This window comes from Manis javanica, chromosome 2 (genome assembly GCF_040802235.1).
Source record: "Manis javanica isolate MJ-LG chromosome 2, MJ_LKY, whole genome shotgun sequence".
Taxonomy (NCBI): domain Eukaryota; kingdom Metazoa; phylum Chordata; class Mammalia; order Pholidota; family Manidae; genus Manis; species Manis javanica.
The window spans coordinates 30234839-30251093 of NC_133157.1; the positions used below are offsets into that span (position 1 = coordinate 30234839).

The 16255-nt window shown below is 41.4% G+C and overlaps 1 protein-coding gene across 9 annotated transcripts in view; it reads right to left on the reverse strand.

Moving 5' to 3' along the window:
- The window catches only part of INVS (inversin), a 143085-nt gene that overhangs the window by 18006 nt on the left and 108824 nt on the right, over positions 1-16255 (reverse strand). For 8 of the 9 annotated variants that reach the window (XM_073227009.1, XM_073227016.1, XM_073227034.1 and 5 more), the window contains one exon: positions 13249-13966. In XM_073227009.1, coding sequence (XP_073083110.1) covers positions 13249-13966 — 718 coding nt within the window. The remainder of the gene's footprint in view (positions 1-13248; positions 13967-16255) is intronic. The other variant, XM_073227044.1, reaches the window with a different exon arrangement.

Genomic DNA, 16255 nt, shown 5'->3' on the forward strand with positions numbered 1-16255 from the left:
ACGAACAAGTTCTTACATGGTGAACAAGTTCTAACATAGTAGTAAATAAGGTCTTACATGGTGAACAGTACAAGGGCAGTCATCACAGAAACTTTCAGTTTTGATCACGCATTATGAACTATAAACAATCAGGTGAAATATGAATATTCGTTTGACTTTTATACTTGATTTATATGTGAATCCCACATTTCTCCCTTATTATTATTATTATTATTATTATTTTTTAATAAAACGCTGAAGTGGTAGGTAGATACAAGATAAAGGTAGAAAGCATAGTTTAGTGTTGTAAGAGAGCAAATGCAGATGATCAGGTATGTGCCTGTAGACTATGTGCTAATCCAAGCTAGACAAGGGCAATAAAACATCCACGGATACAGAAGATTTCTCTCAAAATGGGGGGTGAGGTTCTAAGCCTCACCTCTGTTGATCCCCAATTTCTCACCTGATGGCCCCCCTGCGACTGTGCCTGTCTTGGTTGCTCCTCCCTTGAGGAATCTTACCCGTTTCTGGCTAACCAGTCATCTTCCGGGGCCATATAGGGAAATGTAAAGCTGGTAAGTGAGAGAGAAGCAATATTGTTTGAAAAGGTTAGCTTTTTGCTTTGCAGATTTATGCCCTGTGGCTTCTATGCCCAGCATTTGTCTTGATGTATCTTTACCACTTGGAAGAATTATAATACTCGGTAAATTCGACATGAGGCACGAATTCTATTTAAGGGTTGTAATTAGGAAGGAAGAAGAAAAGCTATAGAAATAGCCGATGGAAGAAAACGTGGGAAGATTGATTATTTCTTTGACATATCTTCTTGTAGAGTAACTTAAGGATGTATAGGTTTTAAACTACTAATTAAATTGCACACACACATTAACATAATAATACAGTTACATAACCAAAGCAGACTTATAATTACCAGCCATCTCCAGTGAAACCAAGAAAACCAGTTAGGCATCCTAGGCATTTGTGAAAATTTATCTATGATATGATGGATATTGTCCAACTGAACTTGAACAGTCTGAGAGAAATCAGACAAGTTAAAACAACCCATTCTTGGGAACTGTTCACATCCCATATGTTCTTTTAACAGTAGATAGTCTGTAGTTGTAAGATTTTGGAGTGCTACAACTTGCACTTCTCCTAATTCTTGGTTGAGTTTCGACAGTATAGATCCAGTCAAATTTGTTGTTTTACTGTATGCACAGGCCAGCTTAGATATCTCCTTCTTCATTCCCATGGTAAGTCCAGGAACCAGTGGGATGATTGCAGCTACAACTATAGCAGCGCCTGGATCTTTGTTGAGGTTTTTTGATGATCATCTTCTGGTATGACTCTTCCAGAGAGTGCTGATGTTGGAAGTTCTTCTTCATATCGTATCTTAGTTCATTTTCTGGGTAGCCCAATCAGGCTTTGATCCTCTGTATAAACACAAACAGACCCTTTGCCCACACTTTGATATGCTCTTTATACCATTGTGTAGAACTCATTGGAGGTCACCACACAGGAACTGCTTTTTTTTTTTTTAAGAGAAAGGAATATTATCAGAAAAATGTACCTCCGTAGCTGATCATCTGAAACACTTTAAACCCTTTAAGTGGTCAAAATTAAGGATATTTAAAGCATGCATTAATCGTTGATTTACAGTTAGTTTTATCCTATCAGGGAGTAATCCCCCTTTTTTTTTTATCATTAATCTACACTTACATGAAGAATATTATGTTTAAGGCTCTCCCCTATGCCAGGTCCCCCCTATAAACCCCTTCACAGTCACTGTCCATCAACATAGCAAAAAGTTGTAGAATCACTACTTGTCTTCTCTGTGTTGTACAGCCCTCCCCTTTCTCCCACCACCCCATGCATGCTAATTTTAATACCACCTTCTTCCCTCCACCCCCTTATCCCTCCCTGCCCACCCATCCTCCCCACTCCTTTTCCCTTTGGTACCTGTTAGTCAATTCTTGGGTTCTGTGATTCCGCTGCTGTTTTGTTCCTTCAGTTTTTCCTTTGTTCTTATACTCCGCAGATGAGTGAAAACATTTGGTATTTCTCTTTCTCTGCTTGGCTTATTTCATTGAGCAAAATATCCTCCACCTCCATCCATGTTGCTGCAAATGGTAGGATTTGCCCTCTTCTTATGGCTGAGTAATATTCCATTGTGTATATGTACCACATCTTCTTTATCCATTCATCTATCAATGGACATTTAGGTTGCTTACAATTCTTGGCTATTGTAAATAGTGCAGCGATAAATATAGGGGTGCATCTGTCTTTTCCAAACTTGATAGCTGCGTTCTTAGGGTAAATTCCTAGGAGTGGAATTCCTGGGTCAAATGGTAAGTCTGTTTTGAGCATTTTGAGGAACCTCCATACTGCTTTCCACAATGGTTGAACTAATTTACATTCCCACCAGCAGTGTAAGAGGGTTCCCCTTTCTCCACAGCCTTGCCAACATTTGTTGTTGTTTGTCTTTTGGATGGTAGCCATCCTTACTGGTGTGAGGTGATACCTCATTGTAGTTTTAATTTGCATTTCCCTGATAATTAGTGATGTGGAGCATCATTTCATGTGTCGGTTGGCCATCTGTATTTCTTTTTTGGAGAACTGTTCAGTCCCTCTGCCCATCTTTTAATTGGATTATTTGTTTTTTGTTTGTTGAGGCGTCTGAGCTCTTTATATATTTTGGACATCAAGCCTTTATCGGATCTGTCATTTACAAATATATTCTCCCATACTTTAGGGTTCCTTTTTGTTCTATTGATGGTGTCTTTTGCTGTACAGAAGCTTTTCAGCTTAATATAGTCCCACTTGTTCATTTTTACTGTTGTCTTCTTTGCCCTGGGAGATATGTTCAAGAAGAGGTCACTCATGTTTATGTCTAAGAGGTTTTTGCCTATGTTTTTTCAAAGAGTTTAATGGTTTCATGACTTACATTCGTGTCTTTGATCCACTTTGAGTTTACTTTTGTATATGGGGTTAGACAATGGTCCAGTTTCATTCTCCTACATGTAGTTGTCCAGTTTTGCCAGCACCATCTGTTGAAGAGACTGTCATTTCCCCATTCTATGTCCATGGCTCCTTTATCAAATATTAATTGACGATATATGTTTGGGTTAATGTCTGGAGTCTCTAGTCTGTTCCACTGGTCTGTGGCTCTGTTCTTGTTCCAGTACCAAATTGTCTTGATTACTACGGCTTTATAGTAGAGCTTGAAGTAGGGGAGTGAGATCCCCCATACTTTATTCTTCTTAGGTTTGCTTTGGCTATTCAGGGTCTTTGGTATTTCCATATGAAATTTTGCATTATCTGTTCCAGTTCATTGGAGAATGTTGCTGGTAATTTGATAGGGATTGCATCAAATCTGTATATTGCTTTGGGCAGGATGGCCATTTTGATGATATTAATTCTTCCTAGCCACGAGCATGGGACGCATTTCCATTTGTTAGTGTCCCCTTTAATTTCTCTTAAGAGTGACTTGTAGTTTTCAGAGTAGAGGTCTTTTACTTCTTTGGTTAGGTTGTTCCTAGGTATTTTATTCTTTTTGATGCAATTGTGAATGGAATTGTTTTCCTGATTTCTCTTTCTTTTGGTTCATTGTTAGTGTATAGGAAAGATATAGATTTCTGTGTGTTAGTTTTGTATCCTGCAAGTTTGCTCTATTCCGATATCAGTTCTAGTACTTTTGGGGTGGAGTCTAGGGTTTTTTTATGTACAATATCATGTCATCTGCAAATAGTGACAGTTTAACTTCTTCTTTACCAATCTGGATTCCTTGTATTTCTTTGTTTTGTCTGATTGCCGTGGCTATGACCTCCAATACTATGTTAAATAACAGTGGGGAGAGTGGGCATCCCTGTCTAGTTCCCAATCTCAGAGGAAAAGCTTTCAGCCTCTTGATGTTCAGTATAATGTTGGTTGTGGGTTTATAATATATGGCCTTTATTATGTTGAGGTACTTGCCCTCTATTCCCATTTTGCTGTGAGTTTTTATCATGAATGAATGTTGAATTTTGTCGAGTGCTTTTACAGCATCTATGGAGATGATCATGTGGTTTTTGTCCTTCTTTTTGTTGATGTGGGGGATGATGTTGATGGATTTTCGAATGTTGTACCATCCTTGCATCCCTGGGATGAATCTCACTTGGTCATGGTGTACAATCCTTTTGATGTATTTTTGAATTCGGTTTGCTAATATTTTGTTGACTATTTTTGCATATACGTTCATCAGGGATATTGGTCTGTAGTTTTCTTTTTTGCTGGGGTCTTTGCCTGGTTTTGGTATTAGGGTGATGTTGGCTTTATAGAATGAGTTAGGGAGTATTCCCTCCTCTTCTGTTTTTTCAAAAACTTAAAGGAAAATGGGTATTATGTCTTCCCTGTATGTCTGATAAAATTCCGAGGTAAATCCATCTGGCCCGGGGGTTTTGTTCTTTGGTAGTTTTTTGATTACCGCTTCAATTTCGTTGCTGGTAATTGGTCTGTTTAGATTTTCTGTTTCTTTCTGGGTCAGTCTTTTTCTGTTTCTTTCTGGGTCAGTCTTGGAAGGTTGTATTTTTCTAGGAATTGTCCATTTCTCCTGGGTTTCCCAGCTTGTTAGCATATAGGTTTTCATAGTACTCTCTAATAATTCTTTGTATTTCTGTGGGGTCTGTCGTGACTTTTCCTTTCTCGTTTCTCATTCTGTTGATTTGTGTTTACTCTCTTTTCCTCTTAGTAGGTCTGGCTAGAGGCTTATCTATTTTGTTTATTTTCTTGAAGAACAATCTTGGTTTCATTGATTTTTGCTATTGTTTTATTCTTCTCAATTTTATTTATTTCTTCTCTGATCTTTATTATGTCCCTCCTTCTGCTGACCTTAGGCCTCATTTGTTCTTCTTTTTCCAATTTCGATAATTGTGACGTTAGACCATTCATTTGGGATTGTTCTTCCTTCTTTAAATATGCCTGGATTGCTATATACTTTCCTCTTAAGACTGCTTTTGCTGTGTCCCACAGTAGTTGGTGCTTTGTGTTGTTGTTGTCGTTTGTTTCCATAAATTGCTGGATCTCCATTTTGATTTGGTCATTGATCCATTGATTATTTAGGAGCGTGTTGTTAATCCTCCATGTGTTTGTGAGCCTTTTTGCTTTCTTTGTACAGTTTATTTCTAGTTTTATGCCTTTGTGGTCTGAAAAGTTGGTTGGTAGGATTTTCATCTTTTGGAATTTACTGAGGCTCTTTTTGTGGCCTAGTATGTAGTCTATTCTTGAGAATGTTCCATGTGCACTTGAGAAGAATGTGTATCCTGTTGCTTTTGGATGTAGAGTTCTGTAGATGTCTTTTAGGTCCATCTGTTCTAGTGTGTTGTTTATTGCCTCTGTGTCCTTACTTATTTTCTGTCTGGTGGATCTGTCCTTTGGAGTGAGTGGTGTGTTGACGTCTCCCAGAATGAATGCATTGCATTCTGTTTCCTCCTTTAGTTCTGTTAGTATTTGTTTCAGATATGTCGGTGCTCCTGTATTGGGTGCATATATATTTATAATGGTTATATCCTCTTGTTGGACGGAGCCCTTTATCATTATGTAATGTCCTTCTTTATCTTTTGTTATTTTCTTTGTTTTGAAGTCTGTTTTGTCTGATACTAGTATTGCAACACCTGCTTTTTTCTCTCTGTTGTTTGCATGAAATATCTTTTTCCAACGCTTGACTTTAAGTCTGTGCATGTCTTTGGGTTTGAGGTGAGTCTCTTGTAAGCAGCATATGGATGGATCTTGCTTTTTTATCCATTCTGTTACTCTGTGTCTTTTGATTGTTGCATTCAGTCCCTTTACATTTAGGGTGATTATTGAAAGGTATGTAGTTATTGCCATTGCAGGCTTTAAGTTTATGGTTACCAAAGGTTCAGGGTTAGCTTCTTTACTATCTTATTGTCTAACTTAACTCGCTTTTTCAGCTATTATAAACATAGTCTGATGATTCTTTATTTCTCTCCCTTCTTATTCCTCCTCCTCCCTTCCTCATATGTTGGGTGTTTTGTTCTGTGCTCTTTTTAGGAGTACTCCCATCCAGAGCAGTCCCTGTAAGATATCCTGTAGAGGTGGTTTGGGGGAGGCAAATTCCCTCAACTTTTGCTTTTCTGGGAATTGTTTAATCCCTCCTTCATATTTAAATGATAATCGTGCTGGATACAGTAGTCTTGTTTCGAGGCCCGTCTGTTTCATTGCATTAAGTATATCATGCCATTCTCTTCTGGCCTGTAGGGTTTCTATTGAGAAGTCTGATGATAGCCTGATGGGTTTTCCTTTGTAGGTGACCTTTTTTTTCTCTCTGGCTGCCTTTAATACTTTGTCCTTGTCTTTGATTTTTGCCATTTTAATTATTATGTGTCTTGGTGTTGCCCTCCTTGGACCCCTTGTCATGGGCGTTCATTGTACCTCTGTGGTCTGAGAGGCCATTTCCTCCCCCAGTTTGGGGAAGTTTTCAGCAATTATTTCTTCAAAGACACTTTCTATCCTTTTTCTCTCTCTTCTTCTTCTGGTACCCCTATAATGCGGATATTGTTCTGTTTCGATTGGTCTCTCAGCTCTCTTAGAATTCTTTCCTTCCTGGAGATCCTTTTATCTCTCTCTGCATCAGGTTCTCTGCATTCCTGTTCTCTGTTTTCTAGTCCATTAATGGTCTCTTGTATCCTGTACATTCTGTTTTGAAGTCCTTCTGGTGCTTGTTTTATTTCTGTATTCTCCTTCCTTAGTTCTTGCATATTTCTCTGCAAGTCCATCAGTATGGTTATGATTTTTGTGTTGAATTCTTTTTCAGGAAGACTGGTTAAATCTATCTCCCCAGGTTCCTTCTCAGGGGAAGATGTAGCAGATGCCGAAGCTGTCCGGGTTAGTCTTGTCTGGATCAAATTTTTTTGCCTTTTCATGTTGATAGGTGCTATCTACTTTCAGCTAGGAGAGCCAAAGTTTCCATTTGCTACTGGCCTTTCTTTCCTGGGACAACTGCGACCCCTAGTACCTTTTGTTGGGCAATTGCATGTAGACTGGGTCCTTGTGTCTTGCCCAGCCCGTATGGAGGAAACTCCCTTGCTGAGGGCGTGGCCAGCCATAGCCTGCTTCTCTGCTATGGCAGCGTCCTGGAGGGGTAATGGACGGAGGGCTGTTTGGCTGTTTACCTCCGTGAGGGGTCTCAGAGCTGTTGCCCAGGGGGTTAGTGCCTCTGGGTTTCCCTGGAATTTCCAGCTTCTGGACTGTGACCTGGGTTTTTTCCGTCCAGCTGTTGTGTCCCTGTCCCTGTAACACTTTCAAAAAGCACTTGCTTTTCTTTGTCACAGGGGCATCAGCCTCAGGACCTGCTCAGAAGTCTTGCTGCCCTGTTTCCCTAGTTTCCAGCCCTCCATGCATGCACTGTGTCTGCACTCTGGTACGGATGGGTAGGGCTGGGTTTTTAGCAGTCCTGCGCTCCCTCTCCCTCCCCGCTCTGACTCTTCTCCTCTCGCTGGGAGCTGGGGTGAGGGGCGCTCGGGTCCCGCTGGGCTGGGGCTTGTATCTTACCCCTTTCACCAGGTGCTGGGCTCTCGCACGTGTGGATGTAGTCTGGCTGTTGTCCTGTGTCTTCTGGTCTCTCTTTTAGGATTAGTTGTATTTGTTGTGTTTTCAAAAATATATATGTTTTTGGGAGGAGGTTCCCACTGTACTATTCACGCTGCCATCTTGGCTCTGCCTTGACATGATTTTTTATATAGGATAATCTTAAAAGACGCCAACAGAAAATTGTCAGATATAGTTAATGAATTGAGTAAAATCACAGGATACAAAATTAACATACAAAAACCAGCAGCATTTCTATACGCTAACAAAATATCTGAAAAACAAGGAAAACTACCATTTACAACAGCACCACAGATATAAAATATTTAAGAATAAATTTAATGAATGAGGTAAAAGATCTCTACACTGAAAACTGATGAAATAAATTGAGGGAGAGACAAATGGAAAGACATTATGTTCATGGATTGGAAGAATTAACACTATTATGATGGCCATATTACCCATTGCTATCTATAGATTCAATACAATCTCTATCAATATTTCAGTGGCACTTTGACAGAAGTGAAAAAAGAAACCTAAAATTTACATGGAAGAAGAAAAGACCCCAAAGAGCGAAATCAATCCTGAGAAAGAACAAAGCAGGAGGCATCAGACTTCTGATATGAAGCTATATTATATAGCTATCCTGATCAAAACAGTATAATACTTGGCATAAAAACAGAGACAGACCAGTGTAACTGAATTGAGAGCCCAGTAATAAACCCTGCACATACAGTCAACTAATATTTAGTTGATAAGGGAGCGATGAATAGTCAGTGGAGAAAAAACAGTCCCTTCAATAAATCCTGCTGGAAAAATTGGATATTTGCATATAAAAGAATGAAACTAGATCCCTATCTCATACCATTCTGAAAAGTTAACTCAGAATGGATTAAAGACTTAATTTTAAGACCAGAAACCATAAAACTCTTAGAAGAAAACCTAGGAAAAATGTTCCTTGCCATATGTCTTGGCAATGAGTTTTTGGATATAACAGCTAATGCACAAGCAATAAAATAAAAAATAAGTAGAACTGATCAATGAAATTGAAACAGCTTATGAAATGGAAAAAATATTTTGAAAATTTTATATCTGATATAGGTTAATATCTAAAATACATAAAAACTCATACAACTAAATAGCAAAAACAACAACAACAAAAAAACCCACCCCAAAAACTAAAACTAAATCCAATGGAAAAATGGGTAAAGGACTGAATCAACATTTTTCTAAGGAAGATATATGAATGGCGTACAGGCACATGAAAAGATGTTCAACATTACTAATCACAAGGGAAATTCAAATCAAAACCACAGTGAGGTATCACCTCATGCCTATTAGAATGGGTGTTACCCAAAGGCCAAGAAATAAATGTTGGCAAGGATATGGAGAAAAGGGAACCGATGTGCACTGTTGATGAGATTGTAAATTGATACAGCTACTATGGAAAATAGTATGGCAGTTCCTCAAAACATTAAAAATACAACTGCCCTATGAACAGAACTAGCAATCCCACTTTTGGGGATATATCTGAAGGAAATGGAAACACTATGTCAAAGGAAGATCTGTACTCTCATTTTCATAGCAGCATTATTTAAAATAGCCAAGACACAGAAACAATATGAGTTCATTGACAGATGAGTGGCTAAAGAAATTGTGGGGTGTTTGTATATAAAATGAAGTATTACTTAGCCACAAAAAGGAAATCCTGCCATTTGTGACAACATGGATGGACCTTAAGGACATTATGAAAAATGAAATAAGTCAGAGAAATACAAATACTGTATGATCTCACTTGTATGTGGAATCTTAAAAAATAACAACTCAAAAAACTCATCAGATTTGTGGTTACCAGAGACAGGGGATGCAGGGAGGGGGAACTGGATGAAGGTGGTCAGGAGATAAACACTTCCAGTTATAAGATAAATAAGTACTCAGGCTGTGATGTACATTATGACAACTATAATTGACACTGATTTATGGTATATATGAAAGGTAAGTCATAAAAGTTATCACAAGGAAAATACATTTTCATGAGATGAAAAGTAAACTTACTGTGATAATCAATTATATGTAAGTCAAATCATTATGATGTATACCTTTAACTTACACAGTGCTGTATGTCAATTATTATCTCAAAAAAACTCCAGGGGTGGGCTAAGGCTGAGTAATTTTCAGGAAGTCATATTGTCAGAGCTAGGAGAGACCAAATCCATACTTGGTGCTGTCTGGGCCAATAACAAGTGCTACTAAGGACTTGGATCTGTACTCTGTACTTGGTGAAAACCCGCAGAGGTTTTTTAAAAGGATGGCAAGATTAATAGCTGTATTTTCCTAAATTCATGCTGTTGGGGGGTGGTACTCATGCCTGGGGTGGGAAAGAGGCTAGCGGCCGGGGTATAAAAAGTTGGGGGTGGTACTCATGCCTGGGGTGTGAAAGAGACTAGGGGCCAGGGTATAAAAATGGCTGTGTTTATACCTAGTGTTTATTTGGTGGTGTCTCTCCCATATGTACACTCAAGCTTATTTTAATACAGCTGTTTTGGAGCCTCCGGAGGAATGCTGCATCAGTGTTCACTATCTATAGCTGATTAACTCAACCACTCCCGGTGAGCCTCTAGGGTACTGTGAAGAGCCCCAGGCCCCAGACCTGATTTTTCAGTGCAGCAAATGGGAAATAACCTTCCCGAGTCTGCTAAAAGCTCCTTGCATTGCCTGGTACAGCCCCTCCCTCCTATCCTGAAGGCTGGTTTTTGTCAAACTACATGGTTCTTACTTTCTCTTTCTGGAAAGTAACAGACTATGGTGTCCCTTTAACTAGAATACATACCACATTTCTAAAAAGTGAACTATAGAGAAAAGCTATAGAGTTAGTTAAAGGGCAATACTGCTCCACAGTTCAGTTCTTTTTACAATCCAAAGCATTTTTCACACCCTCTGCTGTGTGGGCAGAAAACTTGCTGGGAGGCCCAGGTGTTAGCTGAAGGTACAATCCACCACTACTCCCAGCTTTTAATGGGCACCACTGCCACCTAATGGACTCTGGTGTGGAGACTGAGTCTGTGCCAGGTGAAAACACTGGTCCCAGTAACGGCTTCTATTCTCTCATTCTCAAGAAAAACAGACACTCCTATTTGCTGAGAATTCTAGATGCCAGTCATCCCTTTCAGCCTGGGACTCAGGGGCTCTGTGGTCTGGTCTGTCCTTGCCTATTCACTCAGGACATGCTGGAGAAGAATTGACAGCAAGGTGGCTTATGCATGTTCAGGTAAAAAGGAAGTGTTTTACTCAGCAACTGCTCTTAGCCACAGCAACTTTCCAGCCTAGCTTAGCTTGTACAGTATCCTGTTTGGATCTTTAAAATAGGTCTTGAGTGGGAATAAAACTCAACACTTATTCTCTGTGCAATTTAAGCTTCATTTTCTCTGGGCCCAAAAATTCCACCTGCTCGCCCCTTCTCTGTCCATTTTCCAGTCTGCCTGTCCCCTTCCTCAACATGGCTCCTATAATAGCTGCAACTATAGAGCATTTATGTGACAAGCCCAATTCTCTACCACTCCTTGTTGCTCCTTAGGACTGGAGTCAGAAACCACATACTATTCTACGACAGCCCCTTTGGGCTACTGTACTTAAAATGGATGATGGATAAGGCTATAACAGACTCAATGAAAGTGTTTTTACTGTGATCTGATGTAACTTCCCACAATGTGCAGCATCCCTTTAGGAGTTGATGTCCCAGGTCTCAGAATTGCACAATGGTGCAGCCAGAGGGGACCTATGTAATTGCCTCCCCAAGTGGGCACACAAACTATGAGCCCACTGTTCTTGGGGGAAATGACTGAAGGCTCATTTGCTGCTATGGACACTTACTGACAGGACCTGTCAGCTTCTGACTCTTCAAAGGAGTCAAAGAACAGTGACAGGTAGAGGAGCAGCTGTGGGGCCTGCCGTGGTCAACCTTGATGGCTTGTTCAGATCCCTGAAATACTTAACAAAAGGTTCCTCGGAGATGGTAGCCAGTGCATGTCCTGGCAGAACTCCCCAAGGACGGGGAGCAAGGACCACTCCCACCTGTGGCTTCAGGGTCACCGTCTCAGCCCAAAGACAGCACTGGCATTATTCGCTCCGTCCCTTTGGTAGGCTGAGTAGCCTCTCTGTGCTTCAGTTTTCTCATCTGTGGACTGGGGATAAGAGCAGTATCTACCTCACAGGGTTACTGTGAGGATTAAACGAGTAATACATGTAAGACTACTTAGAACAGTGTCTGGCACAAGTGCCCAATAAGTGCCAACTACTGTTTACAACAGCAATGACATCCCCCTGTAACACTGCCCTGAGGGTGGGCACCATACGGGCAGCCCTTCTCCAGCTCACCCTGAGGTGGAGAGCCTGAGGCCTGCCTCCACCTCCATTATCTTTGGCCACAGCAAACACTATCTTTGCTAGGAATGCCAGCGACAGTCCTGTGGTTTTGAGTCAGCTGGATCTGCACCACTAGGACTGGTCATTTTTCCTCTGAGACCATTTGCTTCTCTGAAAAATGGGGACAATAATCCCTATCATGACTGCTTTCTGCGTGGTTGGGAGAGCAAAGGGAATCAGGCACAAGGCAACTATACGGCCAAGGTGACTAAGACTGAGCTGAGATGAGGATGCACTGTAGCTCAGCCCGTGCAAGAATGAAGCAGATTGCCTGGCTCTGGGTGAGGCAGTCCGGCAGGAGAGTCCTTGAGACCTCTCCCCCGACCTCACAAGAACCTTCCTCTCTCTCATCTCTCTGCCAGCATTAGGGTCTCTCCGGCCCTTTTATCTCCTGACCGAGGTGCTGACATGTGGCACACCTGTGCTTGCCATGATTTGCTTGCATTGTCCCCGACCAACCTTCCTTTCTCTGGAGGTGGAGGCCATGTGACTCCCACCTGCTGACGGGTCCCACCCTTCCCTCGTCATCACTGTGTGGCTTCACCAAGACTGAAGCCCTAGAGGGGCTTGCAGTGTAAAGGAGATGATGAGATAAGTGACGACCTGCAGCAGAGGGCTCCTGCAGCCTCCCCTGATCACTCCCAGAAGGTATTCGTCACCATATTTCAGGAATCCTCCACCACTGCTCCAGCACCCATCCTACATTCTGAGCTTGGTAAATGCTCACACAGGTTTTTGTAATAAATTTCATTCAATCTACTATATCCTGGTCCTAGTTTTAGTATTTGGGGTAGGACGAATTCCTAGGTAGTAAAGACATAAAAGAAAGAAAAATGAAATATCTTACATGTGTAGTGCTTTAGAATTTATGAAGCACAAATTATCTCATTCTAGCAACCTGTCATATAAAAAGGATAGGTGCAGCAATTGTTAAATCCTGTTTTACAGATGAGGAAACTGAGGGTCAGGGAGACCAAGGGATTTGTCTAAGGTGAGCAGCCTGTTAGCTCCTCACCTGAAGCTCAGGTTTCCTGGTTACAAATGGAGGGCCTTTTCTTTTATACCAGGCGATCCTGGGTGCTTTCCTATCTTTCTTCCAAAAAGCTGTTATCCAGTGTAAGTTACTAGGATTAACACGTGTGTGAATTTCATGGCTACTAGGTTCAATAAAAGCGGCCTGTCTTTGCCAGCATGGGAATTCACTTAGGAAGTAAGCACAGAGCAGGTGGGTGTCACAGCAGGGGTACTACAGCACTGGCTTCCTACCTTCTCCAGGCCCACTGGATGATGGCTGCTGCTTTGTTCTTTTTGCGAAACAGCTCTTTCCTGCTTCTTTCCTTCTGGATTATCTGCAGCCGCAGCTCTACAGGGAGAAGGTCAATATTCACACTCTGCCCAGAGCGGGGACCAGGTGCTGCATCAGTCTCTTTGGATATCTGAGCGTCCTCAGAGAGGGCAGATGTCCCCAGCTTCCTGACTCCTGACCTCAACACCTCTGTGGTCTGTGGCAAATGTGAATAGATCCCTCCTTCGAGCTTGTCCTGTGTCACTTTGTTTCTTGGTGTCTGGTGGTGGAGAGGATTCTGCCCATCATGGACCACCTCCCCCTTGGCACTGCCAGGCCGACTAGAGCCAGCTGGGGAGCACCTTCCTCCTCTGAGCTCTTGAATACGCCTTTTCTGGGAGGCACATTTGGCTTTGGGTGCTGTGTTGTGCCGCCTGCTGGTCTTCCAGTGGCCATCTTGCTGTGGAAGGCTTGCAGCTGCCCAACTAGGGTCCTCTCCTTTCTCATCAGGCCCAGCTGCCCTGACACAAGAGGGCTGCTTCAAGAAGCCTTTCCCCTTGTCACACCGCTGTTCTCCAACCACCTCACCTCTGGACTTCTCAACAGAGGAGACTCCTGGATGCCTGTTTCCATCACTGCCTTCACTGGGGCTGACGTGGACACAGGCAGATTGGCCTTTACACTGTTCCCTTGATGTTTCTTGGGAGACAGAAAAAGGAGAAGAATATTTATTGTCCAAAACTTGCATCATAGGGCAGTTCTGCTCACTTGTTCACATAAAATATTGATACTAAACCAATGGCATATTGATGCACATGATAGTCGTGATTCTCATTGGAAAAAACTGCGTTACTTCTGTTTCCAGCAACAGAAGGTTAGATGACCTGAATGCCTTCCCACTACCTAGAAATGCTGACCAAAATATAATGAGCATCCTTTTAAAAGCACTATAGGGCCTTCAAGAGAGGAAACCCACAGGGGCCAAAAACAAAGAGGAAAGTGAAAATCAGAGCAGTAAGTCTGTGAGTTCATCTAGCAACTGTCAAGGCAGGCAGTAGTGGCAGAACAGGCCACAGTTGGTCTTATTAAATATCTAGTTCTGTTTTAATATCCAGATAACAGAGAAATGAGGCCTTGCAGGAAGGAAATTAACTAGAGCCAAGCCAGGCTGTGCATAAAGCCAGGACTTGGTGGTATGCCCTTAGGAAATGATAAAAAAGACATAAAAAGTCTGCTTGCCAGCACTAGGAGATCGCAAGCAAGTTGGTCTCAACCTGGATTCCAGACGGGGTAAATAATCTAGGAGAATTTGAAACCAAATTCCTGTGCTTCACATGTGTTTGGTACTCGTTTATTTTCAACCCATAGGAAAAATAAATATAAAAATAGGTCTCAGGATGGTGGTGGAGCAGGATGCTTCACAGAAGCAAACAGTATTGCTTTAGAATGGCATTCCCTCAACTCAGGCTGCACAGAGGGATCCTTCTGAGAATGACTTCACAATCCAAAATTATAAAATGCATGAGCAAACAATCCACCATGAGCGACAGGTAACAGACACAATAACAATATTAGATTAAGAACTTGAGCTAATAGAACAGCGTGCACACGCAAACATACATGCACATGCACCAATGAAACAAAATAAATTTAAAATATGAGAAATGAATAGATACATTTGAGAAAGAACCAAATACAACATCTAAAGTGAAAAATTTAGTCTTGATGTAAAAAACAATGAAGGAATTTCTGCTTCTGTAATGAGAATTGAGGCATACTTAGCAGTGAGGACAACAGAAAAATTGAACCAGGTATTACAAACTACCTATATGAAGGCTTTGAAGAATTAACAAGGCAGAAAAAAATGTGGGGCCAAGATCCATGGGAATTAGGTAACCAACAGAGATGAGCAAGGCATTTGGGACCACATATCCCAAGAGGAATCACCCTACAGAGGTTTGGAGACTAGAACCTGCCAAGAAGCATTCTTTTGGACTGGGACCCAGAAGGGCTGTCTTAGGAGAAAAGGTAAACTGGTGGTAGACTGATCCTAGCATGGACTGAAGCCTAGCTTTGCACCATCTCAGTTCTGGCAACTGGATTAAGGTGCTGTTGGATTGCTTGTGTTCCTAAATGCCTGCCAGATGCCAATGTAAATCCTCTCTGGAGAAATTAATATCATCTTAGATCTCAAGTTATTTCTACAGTTTTTAAAATTTTGGTATCACTAATATAAAATCATACGAGCAACATTCTGGTTACTAGATTCCCCCCATTATCAAGTCCCCACCACATACCCCATTACAGTCACTGTCCATCAGCATAGTAAGATACTGTAGTCATTACTTGTCTTCTCTGTATATACTGCCTTCCCCTACATTATGTGTGCTAATCGTAATGCCCCTTATTCCCCTTCTCCCTCCCCCCTCCCCCTCTCCAGTCCCTTTCCCTTTGGTAACTGTTAGTCCATTCTTGGGTTCTGTGAGTCTGCTGCTGTTTTGTTCCTTCAGTTTTTTCTTTGTTCTTATACTCCACATTTGAGTGAAATCATTTGGTACTTGTCTTTCTCTGCCTGGCTTATTTCACTGAGTATAATACCCTCTAGCTCCATCCATGTTGTTGCAAATGGTAGGATTTGTTTTCTTCTTATGGCTGAATAATATTCCATTGTGTATATATACCACATCTTCTTTATCCATTCATCTACTGATGGACACTTAGGTTGCTTCCATTTCTTGGCTATTGTAAATAGTGCTGTGAGAAACACAGGGGTGCATATGACTTTTTCAAACTGGGCTCCTGCATTCTTAGGGTAAATTCCTAGAAGTGGAATTCCTGGGTCAAATGGTATTTCTATTTTGAGCTTTTTGAGGAACCTCCATACTGCTTTCCACAATGGTTGAACTAATTTACATTCCCACCAGCAGTGTAGGAGGTTTCCCCTTTCTCCGCATCCTTGCCAGCATTTGTTGTTCCTAGTCTTTTCTA